Below are 12,609 nucleotides of genomic sequence, written 5' to 3'. Positions count from 1 at the left end.
TCCACCCAATAGAGCATGTTTTTATGAGCAGATATTTTCAACAGGTATTTTCATCAGATACCCGGCTTTGTTCATTTCTGTGTGTGTGTGTGTGTGTGTGTGTGTGTGTGTGTGTGTGTGTGTGACATTTAATAACTTACCCAGATAGATTTCCATACTAAGATGCCACAGTTTTATCCACTGATAACCATAAAGAACAAAATGATGCATGGTTTGTTTAGCACTGGGGAGGTTTCTGTGGGGAGGTGTGGATTTTAAGTGTCTTAATGTTGGAATTTTGCTGTAGGAACTAAAGCTACCTTCTCAAAGGTGATTACCTCCATGAAGGGCTTTCTGTGAAACTGTGGGCTGTGAGAATTAAAAAGCTTATAGTTGCTTTGCAGTGACTTTTAGAATCTAGCTCTTGGTGAATGATTTTAACCAGGGGGTTGTTACAGAATAGCAAGGAAGAACATGAGAGAAGGAATTCCATCTCTCTGCACTTCTACTTCATCTTTCTTACGATCACCGTTGTGAGAGTGTGTGGTGTATTTCACAAAGACCCAGTGAGTGTTTGCTCTGATGGTGGAGGGTTAAATTGGCCATCCTTTCCCGGACTCTGATTCTATTTTCTTTTCTTCTCCTTCGCAGAAGGGACTCTCAAGGAGTGTTCTAGAGATTGGATTATTTGTACAATAAGAGCTCCTGTCATTGCTTTGGTTCATATTTAACCTAAATTCAGAAAGTATTCATTGAGTAATTACTATTCTCCAGGTGTATAGGCATGAGCAACATAGACCTTGTCCCCATCAGCATGGGGTCTGCAGCCGTGGGGCCTCATGGCTTCCATCGGGCCTCACAATTCCATCCTGTCCTTCACTTTAACACCTCCACATATTCAACTCCAGACATGGCTGGGTTTTTTGTTTGTTTTCTTTTAATGTGGGTTTTGTTTTTTTTTTTTAACATTCTATAGTCATTGAGGGGAGCTGAGGAACACACACACACACACACACACACACACACACACACATATTCTGGAGAAGAGAAACACAGAGAGGAGACAAGAGCAAAACCCAGGCAGAAATGAGCTTTCTGGGCATGTGGATATAAACAACTCTTCAATGCCCGTTTATTAGGAAGCATAGAGAACGTGCCACCAGACGGGAAGGAGAATGTGATTTTTATCTTAGACCAAGTACGGTTATGGCTATCCTAGCACTGACCTCTAAAACAATTGGAATTACTCTGAAGTAATTTTGAGGATTTGAAGAAATGGGAACCCTGTGCACTGTTGGTGGGAATGTAAAATGGTACAGCCACTTTGGAAAACTGTATAGAGGTTCCTCAAAAAATGAGAGCTAACATGATCCAGCAGTTCCACTTCCAGAAAGAATTGAAAGCAGGATCTCAAAGTTTTGTACATCCATGATCATCACAGTACCCAAAAGGTGGAAATAGCTCAAGTGTCCATCGCCAGATGAGTGGATGAATAAAACATGGTCTATCCATACAATGTGAAATTATTCAGCTTTAAAATGGAAGGAAATCCTGACAGTCTATAATGCAGATATACCCTAAAGACATTATGCTAGGTGAAATAAGCCAGTCACAAAAGGACAGACACTAGATGCTTCCCTAATATGAGGTACATAGACTAGTCAAATTCACAGAGACACAAAGGAGAAGGGTGGTCACCAGGGGCTGAGGGAAGGTGGGGGATTGGGAGTTACAGTATTTCACATAGAACTTCAGTTTTGTCATATGAAAAGCGTCTTGTGAATGGATGGTGGTGACGGCTGCAAAATAATGTGAATGTCCTTGAGATCACTGAAATGTTGACTTTGAAATGGCAAAAGCGGTAAATTTTATGCTATGTGTATTTTACCACAATTTTTATTTTTAATTTAAAGAAAAAAAAGTATCCCTTTCAGGATAAAATGAGAAGAAATGTTTAGCATGTTAGATTCCCTCTGGCTGTTAGAAGCATGACTTAGTGCTTACAGTAGAAAATGAGAGTATAAATTCTCAAGTTTTATATTTTGGTTATGCCCGTCTCAAAAATGGGCCAAATGAGGTTTACTTAGCAGAGATAATGGGCATGTCTGTAAAGTACTTTTATATCCTTGGATGAAAGGTTCTAGGAACGTGCCCTGCATTACTTTGAATGAATTCTTAATAAGAAATAGTTGTGTGCTTGTGTACATAAAAGAACTCTAAATAAAGAAGTAACATTAGATGATTCTTGGCTCTGCCAGTAATGTTTTGGAAGCACATCTGAGCAAACACTAAATATACCTTGACATCACCAGGTTTTGGTTCAGTTCCATAAGTTTCCACCCTACTTTTGAGCAAATGCTCTATGTATGTAGTCCAGGGAGCATGCTTACAAAACACTGCTAAGCTTTGTATCCATGTAGATCCTGATCTCCAGGCATTGTAAACAGAGAACCTTTCTTTTTTAACTTTGTATGGCTTTGTCTCCAAGGCTCAATGTTGGTTGAAAAAGAGAAACATAGTCTAGAGGGACTGTGCAATACTTAATGCGACCTAGGAAATCATTCAGCAGACTGCCTGGAATAGAATCTTTCAGAGCATCTTCTAAGCGTCAGCACGACCCACAATTTTATTCCAGCACTGCCTGATAGAAGTGTGTCCTCAATGAAGTCACTTAGCCTCCAAGCTTCAGTTTCCTCATCCTTAAATCAAACCTAGTAATTACTAACTCACAGATTTGTTGTGAAGATTTTACGAGATGAGAACATGTTTGTGGCCCTACTCTGGGTTCTGAGGAATGCTCAATAGTAACTATTTCTAATTAAGGATTGGGGTGCGGGCCTTTAGGGCATTATTGCTACTCGCTATTCTAGAAGGACTTGGCTCATTAACTTCTATTTCTATTTTTGTGATCCTTGGTGAATTCCTTTAACCAAATTGTTTATGTGAATTTAAATAGTGAAGCAGCAACAAACAAACAAAAAATGTGCATAATAAAAGCCTAAGAGAGAAATCTAATGTTTTTCTCACAAGGAACAAAAGGTGAGGCTATCACTTCGTTTTCCGGCTTTCCCCCCACCCCGGTCTTAGCGGCATTCCTGACCACTCTCAGTACCCCTCTAATGCTTTGCATTTCGCGAGAAGGCAGCCGACACTGGTTCTCAGCCCTGCGTGAAAACAGGGGCTTGTCCCTCTTAGATCCAGTGCTTTAGTGATTGTTGCGTCCCAGACAAGTTACACAAGTAGTGAGAATTCCTAACATTTGCAGAATCCTTAACATGGTTAGCTTCTTTCCTTGCCATCTCCCACTTCGTCCTCACAGCAATTCTGTGTCATCCTCATTTGACACCATTTTCAAACTGAGTCACAGAGAGCTTAACCCACTTAACAAGTAAACAGCAGAGTCAGGATTCAAATGGAATTTACGGCGAATCCCAATGCCAGATCCTGAGTTCCTGAACCCTCTCCTAGGGACTTTAAACCCATGTTGGCTGGCGCAATCCCCGATCGGAACTCTGCTTTGCAACATCATTTAGTGTGGGCTCGTGCAGGTGCACACACATGCACAGAAACAAAAGTCTCACAACACGATATTACTCCGTGCTTCTGCGCCCTGATATTTTCTATTATATCCATTCTATTCTGGTTCATATAAAAGACATAATGATGGTCACGAGCCACAAAAGTGATTTCATGATCCATTGGTTGCACCTGCCATTTGAAGAACAGCGTGCCTCACTGTGCTGCCCTGCTTGGCCGGGCTCCTGCTGTCTGGCAGCACCGTGCAAGGAGCTTCATGACACAGTGATTGTCACTGCAGCCCTGCAGGGTGTGTCAAGTTAGCCCCATTCTCCAGGAAGGAAACTAAGGCTCGGGGAGATTAATAACTTATCTGGAGATGAACAGCTAATAAGTAGTAGAATCCGAACTCAGAACTGTGCAACTCAATTTTTTTTCAGTAAGTGTGTGTTGGACAGCATGATGTCTCATCAGACATTTTACTCATTGTTTTTCTTTTCTTTATTTTTTTTTTTTGAGACGGAGTCTTGCTCTGTTGCCAGACTGGACTGCAGTGGCGCCATCTCAGCTCACTGCAATCTCTGCCTCCTGGGTTCAAGCAATTCTCCTGCCTCTGCTTCCCGAGTAGCTGAGATTACAGGTGCACACCACCACACCCAGCTAATCTTTGTATTTTTAGTAGAGACAGAGTTTCACCATGTTGGCCAGGATGATCTTGATCTCCTGACCTTGTGATACGCCTGCCTCGGCCTCCCAAAGTACTCTTTGTTTTTCTGTCTACCCAAGTTACAAAAGGTTCCCAGAAGCCATAACCAAAGAGAGCAAATATACAGCAAAGTCGAAAGGTATCTTTTCTTTGAACTTTGTCATTTGGACAGTTAGGTCATTTTGAAAGACTGAATCATTTGTGATTTATTTTTATTTTTATTTTTTCCAAAACCTTAAGTGACACTAAGCACTAAAAGAAAATCATTTTGGAAACAGAGTGTATTCACTTACGTGTCATGGGCTAATGAGCGTCAGAAGATCCTCCAAGCCTTACCTTGTGGGAGCTCAGAACCCTTTTTCTTCCAAGGCCTCACTGGCTAAGAGGGTGGAGAAGGCCAGAGACTTGAGGTTACATGAAGGCTATTGGTCTGCAGTGCAGAAAGCATACACCCCTCTTCCTCAGAAATGAGTGGAAAGCCAAATGGCTTGTGTCACCACACCCTGATGTAGGGAATCTAGGAAGTTTGGAGCAAACACAGCAAAAGCAGAACCAAGTGCCGTTTCTTTGAATGGCCATGTTTGGGCTAGTCTGGCCTGCATGGCTTCCCGGGGTTGTGTGGAGCACGAGTTTCTGTGTTCTCTCTCTTCCTGGCTTATCCCTTTCATTTATGGTTCAGGGTCGTCTGTCACTCTTGACCACACCATTAGCAGCTCAAATTCGTGGTTAGGAGTAAGCAGCAACGACCTGGGAAAGAACTGGGGCACAGAAATGATGACATACACAGTCAGGGGCCAGTCCTGGAGTCACTTTAAGAAATAAATACTGGGCCAGGCGCGGTGGCTGACACCGGTAATCCCAGCACTTTGGGAGGCCAAGGAGGGTGGATCACGAGGTCAAGAGATTGAGACCATTATGGCCAACATGGTGAAACCCTGTCTCTACTAAAAATACAAAAATTACCTGGGCGTGGTGGTGCGCACCTGTAGTCCCAGCTACTCAGGAGGCTGAAGCAGGAGAATCGCTTGAACCCCAGAGGCAGAGGTTGCCATGAGCCGAGATTGCGCCACTGCACTCCAGCCTGGCGACAGAGGGAGACTCTGTCTCAAAAAAAAAAAAAATACTGAATTCTTAAAAAAGTACCCCTCAATTTGTATTCAAAATTTCAGGAAGAAGCAAACAGTGAAAGTACTTCCTAAATAATTTCCCTAAACAGAGTAGTTAGCTGAAATATATGCTTCCTTTGTGTTCATGACACAGGGTAGTTAAGTGCACTTCCCAAGGAGAACACCAAGGTGATACTATAACTCAGACAAGAGTTTGCTTAACTGAAGGATCTGGAAAAATGGATTTCAAAACTTTTTTTAGGATGGATTATTTACTCCTAGAACCTTCCAATCCTACTGGCACAAATAAATGTTTTCAACTAAAGAGTAATAACTTCATGCAAATTCAACATTTATGATAGCACCCTAACGGTTGCATACATCAACAGCTATAATCTTTGTTAGGATTAAACAGATTCATTTTTCATATTTGATGGACTTTTTTGTTTTTCTCTCAAAGCAAAAACTAAGTAGTTTTTAAGCAGCCCACTGCTCAGACTTCTGCTATTTTGGTATTTCTACTCCCTGAATTTTCTTCAGTAAGTTGAAAAGGTTAACCAGAGTGTGTCTCTTTAAGACTTCTTTTTTTATTACCTGATTTTCTTTCCTTTTTTTTTTTTTCTTCTTTTTGAGAACAAAATTCAAAGGGAAAAGAGGTAGGTATGCAGTTACTAGTAAAGAAATACAATTGGATTCTGGCCTAATGCAGTCGGTCCTTTGTTTCTGCACACTGAAGTCTTCATTAAGGCCATGGAACTGCTCCCTGGAGCTGGTGACCTTTTTGTATCTAAAGAAGACTTTACATGACTTAAATTCTTTTTCCTTTGTTGGCGAACAATGTTCTTTTCTTCTGAAAATGGATGATGATCAGTTCATTCAGAGGCTACAGGGTTTTTTTAAAAAAAGAAGGGAAACCAAGATTTAAAGTGACTTCAGGTGATTCCCTCATTCTTGACACAGGGAGATGAGCTGCCCTTAATCAAGGTCTTCAGGATTTGAAATGCACACATAGCTCTGAGGACACCAGGCAGCAGCAGTCGTGGCTAACTACTGTGCAGTGTATATTTTAAGAGAGGGAAGTTTCCTGGTTTGGGACAAGATTAGGGTAAAGTATTGTGCTTTGTCCTGCTGGTTTGTAACTCCCCATGCGATTTTTGTCTTGGTCCCAGGTCGTTTTAAGTGTCTGAAGGTTGGTGGATAGAGTTTCTTCTTGAGATAATGAGAGGCTTGTCTTCCAGAAGTTTATATGAAAGCTCTAGGAAGACTGTAATTTTCAGTCTTGCAGTCCTGCTGAGGGATTATCAATTTACTGCACTAAATGCTTTGATTCAGAGTGGCCATTTTTAGGTCACGTGGTGGGGTTTTTTTTGCTGTTGTTGTTGTTGTTTTGAGACAGAGTCTTGCTCTGTCTCCCAGGCTGCAGTGCAGTGGCACTATCTTGGCTCACTGCAACCTCCACCTCCTGGGTTCAAGTGATTCTCCTGTCTCAGCCTCCTGAGTAGCTGGAATTACAGGTGCACCCCACCCTGTCTGCCTAATTTTTGTATTTTTAGTAGAGATGGGATTTCACCATGTTGGCCAGGCTGGTCTTGAACTTCTGACCACCGGTGAACCACCTGCCCCGGCCTCCCAAAGTGCTGGGATTATAGGCATGAGCCACCACACCCAGCCTGGTCACATGTTTAATATCAGCTTGTCTTATGTGAGTAATGAGGACAAAATTACTACTCAGTATGGCACAAAGATTTTTAAAAAGTATGACCTTTAAACCCTAATGAAAAACAGGTTTGATCTAGGGCTTCATTTAAAATAATACGTTGAACAGAGCGTTGGTTTTGCTAACAATGGAGGTTAAAACTCGTACTAAATGACATTTTAAAATATATACCATCGATAAATATGTACTTAGGCTACTAAATCTTTTATATTTTACATGAAGAGTGTATGTCTACCATAAATCTCTACTCTGAAATATTCTGCCTGCAAACGTTTTTACAACACTTATTTATAAGATTAGTTTACTAACTTCATTACATGGAGGAGGGTACTTTAAATAATAATATCTATCAGAAATGATAAGGAATTTGACTCTTATCTGCTCTTGCAGTATGTGACTACGATGAGCACTTTTATTACCTTTTGAAGATAATATAATTGTTTCTTATTTGGCAAGTGGATGAAAGCAGAATTAGAAACCAAAATGAACAACATGTATAAAACACATTGGCATATTAAAACAGACATTGTTAACAAATTACCTGCTGGTTTTAAAGAAAAATATAGGTTCAATCAGTTAATGTTTTATTAAATCATTCTCATTCAACAAGTTTTGATTGAAATTTTACTCATTATGAAATCTGTATTTGGTATGTCGTAACAAAGAAAAATATTCTTATTTACATACTATTTTCTTCTGTGTAATGCTGCTAACTAAACATAAATAATTGCTTAATATTTTCCTTTAAATTGATAGTATGGATTTAAGTAAGAACCTTTATGGCAGTGGGAAATGCTTAATCTTAAATTTTGGCCTTTTTAATAAAAAAAAAAAAAGCCAATAATGATGGTTGGTGATAATTAGCAGAGCCTCCATAGGTCCTGCAGAGTATCTGAGGTCAAGGTTTAGAGCTCAGCCCAAAGTAGCTGCAGACATTGTTGGCTCGAATTGAGCAATTCAAGGTCCTGTGAAGAATCACACTTTAATCCTTCCCGCTGGTCTTTGGAGGGATTCAGCCATTTAAAGGAGTTTCCCTCCTAAAGGAAGAAAGTAAGGAAGGTGACAGGCAAGGGGCCCTGGAGTTTGGAAGACAGGATGATTGGACTTGAACTGTACACTCATATGCCTGTTCTTTTGAGCCACCAAAACCGCTATTCCGAAACATGCTAATGCCATGAGCCCTTTCATCGCTCAACAGAGGCAGAACAATCAGTCTTTAAAATGCAAAGAAATTTGTTCATAGGTTAGTTTAGGTATCATCTCTCTAGAGCATACTGTGAAAACCTAGGCAGACACTCAGTCAAACCCTAGACCTGGTAATGTGTGTGACTTTTCTCTAGGAGAGGATCCTGAAGGAAAAAAAATGTTCGGGTACCATAGGCCGTCATAGGCAAGGTAATGGACTTGTTATAAGCAAAGAACTGCGTCTCACAGCTCTAAATGGGCTCAAAACCCATTTCTTAACCCATTCCCCTCTTAGCTCCTTTATCTCCTCAAACACATAATCCTCAAAGAGTCTCTGGGTTGTAGCCACAGAACGGAATTGTGCCCTCAGTTTAAGGCCTTGTGGGGAGGAGGAGGAGCATCAAGGAGAGAGAGGAAGGAGTTGCAGCCACCCCTCTCCTGGCCACGTTATTTCTGTATACCTCATTTAAACAACGAAAGCAAAAGGAATTACCTCTTGGACCTGAGAGGCAGAGGTTGGAATTTTAGAGTTGATCATTACAAAGAGTAAGTCAAGTCTGGTTCTGAAATAACCAGAATGATGGTTATTCCCCTCACAAGAAATTCTCACCATTGTTTAGATGGCTGTTCAGGTTTTGGTCTTCAGTTGGGTACTTTTAAGACAGACCTTACATGGGACTCTTGGAATTTTTCAGTTCCATTTGGTAATTCGGAAACATCATGTGACCAGTGACTTTTCAGTGCCTTTGAAAGGATATTGACCACTTTATCAGCTTTATACACACAAAGTGCCCATTTTACCATCGTTTCCATTTTTGCATTTTGCTGAGGACTTATGTTTTTGGTGGCACCCTGTCTGCCTTCTACATCTATTTCTTCCTCACCAGCCTTAAAACGGAGACGACAGGGAACGGGATGAGAGCCTCCCTGGGTATCATTTTTCTTTATGGCTGGAGAAAAAAGAAGTCTACCACCTTCATCTCTCTTCTCAGGCTTTTGGGAAGTGAGGAGGAACAGTCCTGCCCCAAAGCCAGGTGAGATTTGAGGCCAGTGGTTCCCTTGAGCATTTCTCCAGTACCTGTGGAAGAGTCTCACCTTCTCTTGTTCCCACATCTGTGCATCCCCTTGTTCTGCCCCCATCCTTGAAAGCAGTTGATGGGGCTCCTATATCCTTATGGCCGGGCTTATTAGAACCTTCCAGAAGAAAAGTTTGTGTTTTTGTTTTTTTTTTTTTAAGATGGAGACTTGCTCTGTGGCCCAGGCTGGAGTGCAGTGATGCGATCTTGGCTCACTGCAACCTCTGCCTCCCAGGTCCAAGTGATTCTCCTGCCTCAGCCTCCCAAGTAGCTGGTACTACGGTGCCCGCCACCACACCCAGCTACCAGAAGAAAACTTTCACACAGCCTACCTAAGCTTATGTTCAAGAGTCTCTCTTGAAATCCAGGAAGAGGCTGATATTCCAAGAGCGATTTAATTGTGGGATCCTCCTGAAGCAGATGAATAGGAACAGCTATTTAAATTGATGTAATTTTATTATGACCTCCTTCACAGTGGTTTTCAGGTAACCCTGCTCTCTTAGTTAATAATGAGGTTCTGTGACCCAGGTAACCTTGATGCACAAATGAGATAATGTGGGGATTCACTGATGCAAAATCAGAGGCAATCCCTTCATAAGTAGAGGTGCTCTGGCCCCAATTGTTTAGATCTCCTTTGGCCCAAAAAAAAAGGATGTCCCATTCTGACATTGGAGGTTTTTGTTTTGTTTTGTTTTTGTTTTTTGTTTTTTTTTTTTTTGAGATGAAGTTTTGTTCTTGTTGCCTAGGCTGGAGTGCAATGGCACGATCTCGGCTCACTGCAGCCTCCACCTCCTGGATTCAAGCAATTCTCCTGCCTCAGCCTCCCAAGTAGCTGGGGTTATAGGCTTGTGCCACCATGCCCAGCTAATTTTTGTATTTTTAGTAGAGACGGGGTTTTACTACGTTGGTCGGGCTGGTCTCGAACTCCTGATTTCAGGTGATCCACCTGCCTCGACCTCCCAAAATACTAAGATTACATGCATGAGCCACTGTGCCCGGAGAGAGATTCTTAATCTTGGAAAACTGTTTTGCCGATGGAGAAAATATCCTAATTTATTCTTTAGTGTAAATTGGAAAATACTTAATAATTTGGCTTTGAAGCACAAACTTTAATCATGCTGTTGGTATTTTCCAGTATTACACGATTGGTAGTTAATTTCTGTAGCTCTCTTGATGTTGACCCTCGAATAATTATATCCTTATATTTCATGTTAAGCTAATATTACCAGGAAAGCAGTTTTTAACATCAGGCCTGTATTTTTCATTTTCTTCTTAAGATAGCACATTGCAACAATTTTATTAGTGTTCAGTGGTCTGGAAGGTATTTTGGAGCACGCTTTGTACAGTGGAACGTTAATAGATATGTTGTTTTGTAAACAGGCATTTGTAACGCTATAATTAATGATTATCATGTTTATTTTTTGGTATCTTAATTCTATTGTTGATGTTAGTATTGGAATAAAATGAAAAGAGTCTGTGGTAATGACCGTGACTGTTTTGGGCACTTAGGAACCTGTTTTGTTCACTGGAACAATGAGGAAAAACCTGGATCCCTTTAATGAGCACACAGATGAGGAACTGTGGAATGCCTTACAAGAGGTAATTGATAAAATGTAATTATCTTTAATTTGTTAGCATCAGTATGTGTATATGTACCTTTACAGCAGTGCAGGAAATTAAGAGGAGCTTAGTGGTTTAACTAACTTTGTTCACCACCCAGGAGATCATTGAGGCCGTGGATATGCTAAAATGTGTATACTGATGATGATGAAAACCAAAAATAAAATTTCCCTTGTTCTCATTTTAATTTTCTTCCTATTGTCCAAAACAGTTTGGTGTTGTTTTATTTGTCTTTAGCAATGCGTTAAACTAGAAGTTGTATTTATGAGTTGAGATCCTTTTAGTGACTAAGTTACTCTGCACCATTTATTTTACTGCTCTGTTCTTAGGGAATTTCTAATAAGGGAAGACCATAGTCATTTTTCATTAACTAAAAGATAAATGAGATCATATTTATGAAATGCTTTGAAGTATTGTAAGAAAGTGTTTATAAAGGTAAATTATACAGTTGGAATGGGATAATAATTATTTATTGGCAAACATGTAATTTTAACGCAGGTAACAGAACCCTGCAGCCTCTGCTAAGTTTTTATACTAATGTGTTGATTTCTAGAGGATTTTTCTATTATTTATGTGGTTCCTGTTGGGCCACTTCTTGAAATTTTCTCACCCTTGCATGAAAAGGACTTTGACTATTAAGGTGCTGTTGGTTTGTATATTTTAACACTGATATTCTGTGTTCAGCCTAGTTCTGCAAATTCGTGCCCATCTACTTGACGGCAGGAAACCATATCGTAAAACTGGTAATCCCTCACAGGACCTAGTTTAGTCTTTTGCTTTTAAAAAGTAAGCATTTAAGGCTGGGCGCAGTGGTTTACGCCTGTAATCCCAGCACTTTGGAAGTCTGAGGTGGGTGAATCACCGGAGGTCAGAAGTTTGAGACCAGCCTGACCAACATGGTGAAACCCCATTTCTACTAAAAATACAGAGATTAGCTGGGTATGGTGGTGTGCGCCTGTAATCCCAGCTACTCAGGAGGCTGAGACAGGAGAATTGCTTGAACCTGGGAGGCCAAGGTTGCAGTGAGCTGAGATCGCGCCACTGCACTCCCTTCTGGGCGACAGAGCAAGACTCCATCTCAAAATAAATAAATAAATAAAAATAAATAAAAATCGGCCAGGCACGGTGGCTCATGCCTGTAATCCCAGCACTTTGGGAGGCCGAGGTGGTTCCAGCCAGCCTGGCCAATGAAACCCCGTGTCTATAAAATACCAAAATTAGCCATAGTCTCAGCTACTCAGGAGGCTGAGGCAGGAGAATTGCTTGAACCTGGGAGGCGGAGGTTGTGGTGAGCCGACGTGCCACTGCACTCCAGCCTGGGCAACAAGAGTGAAACTCCATCTCAAAATAAATAAATAAATAAATATTAAAAGTTAAAAAAAAGTAAGCAATTAATAAGTATGTATGAATATGTTTGATCTCTTCATTTCAAAGAAGTGTGGAGCCTGGACAACATAGTGGACTTTGTCTCCACTAAAAAAAAAAAAAAAAAAAAAAAAAAAAAGAGCCAGATGTGGTGGCATGCACCTGTAGTCCCAGCTACTCAGGGAGTTGAGGTGGGAGGATCTTGTGAGCCCTGGAGGTCGAGGCTGCAGTGAGACACGATTGCACCACTGCACTCCAGCCTGAGTGACAGAGATTAATTTCTCTCTATTGTTATTGTTGTTGTTTTGAATTGGTGCATTTGTTATTGTTGCCCTTCCA

General features: G+C 40.9%; 1 protein-coding gene across 2 annotated transcripts in view; it reads left to right on the top strand.

Moving 5' to 3' along the window:
• ABCC4 (ATP binding cassette subfamily C member 4) overlaps positions 1–12,609 on the top strand; it is a 287,148-nt gene that overhangs the window by 246,698 nt on the left and 27,841 nt on the right. For both annotated transcript variants that reach the window (XM_032151108.3, XM_058438015.1), the window contains exon 27: positions 10,795–10,884. In XM_032151108.3, coding sequence (XP_032006999.1) covers positions 10,795–10,884 — 90 coding nt within the window. The remainder of the gene's footprint in view (positions 1–10,794; positions 10,885–12,609) is intronic.

This window comes from Hylobates moloch, unplaced genomic scaffold (assembly GCF_009828535.3).
Source record: "Hylobates moloch isolate HMO894 unplaced genomic scaffold, HMol_V3 SCAFFOLD_4, whole genome shotgun sequence".
Taxonomy (NCBI): Eukaryota; Metazoa; Chordata; class Mammalia; order Primates; family Hylobatidae; genus Hylobates; species Hylobates moloch.
Note: the sequence above shows the minus strand (reverse complement) of the source record. Positions and strands in the feature narration are given on the sequence as shown.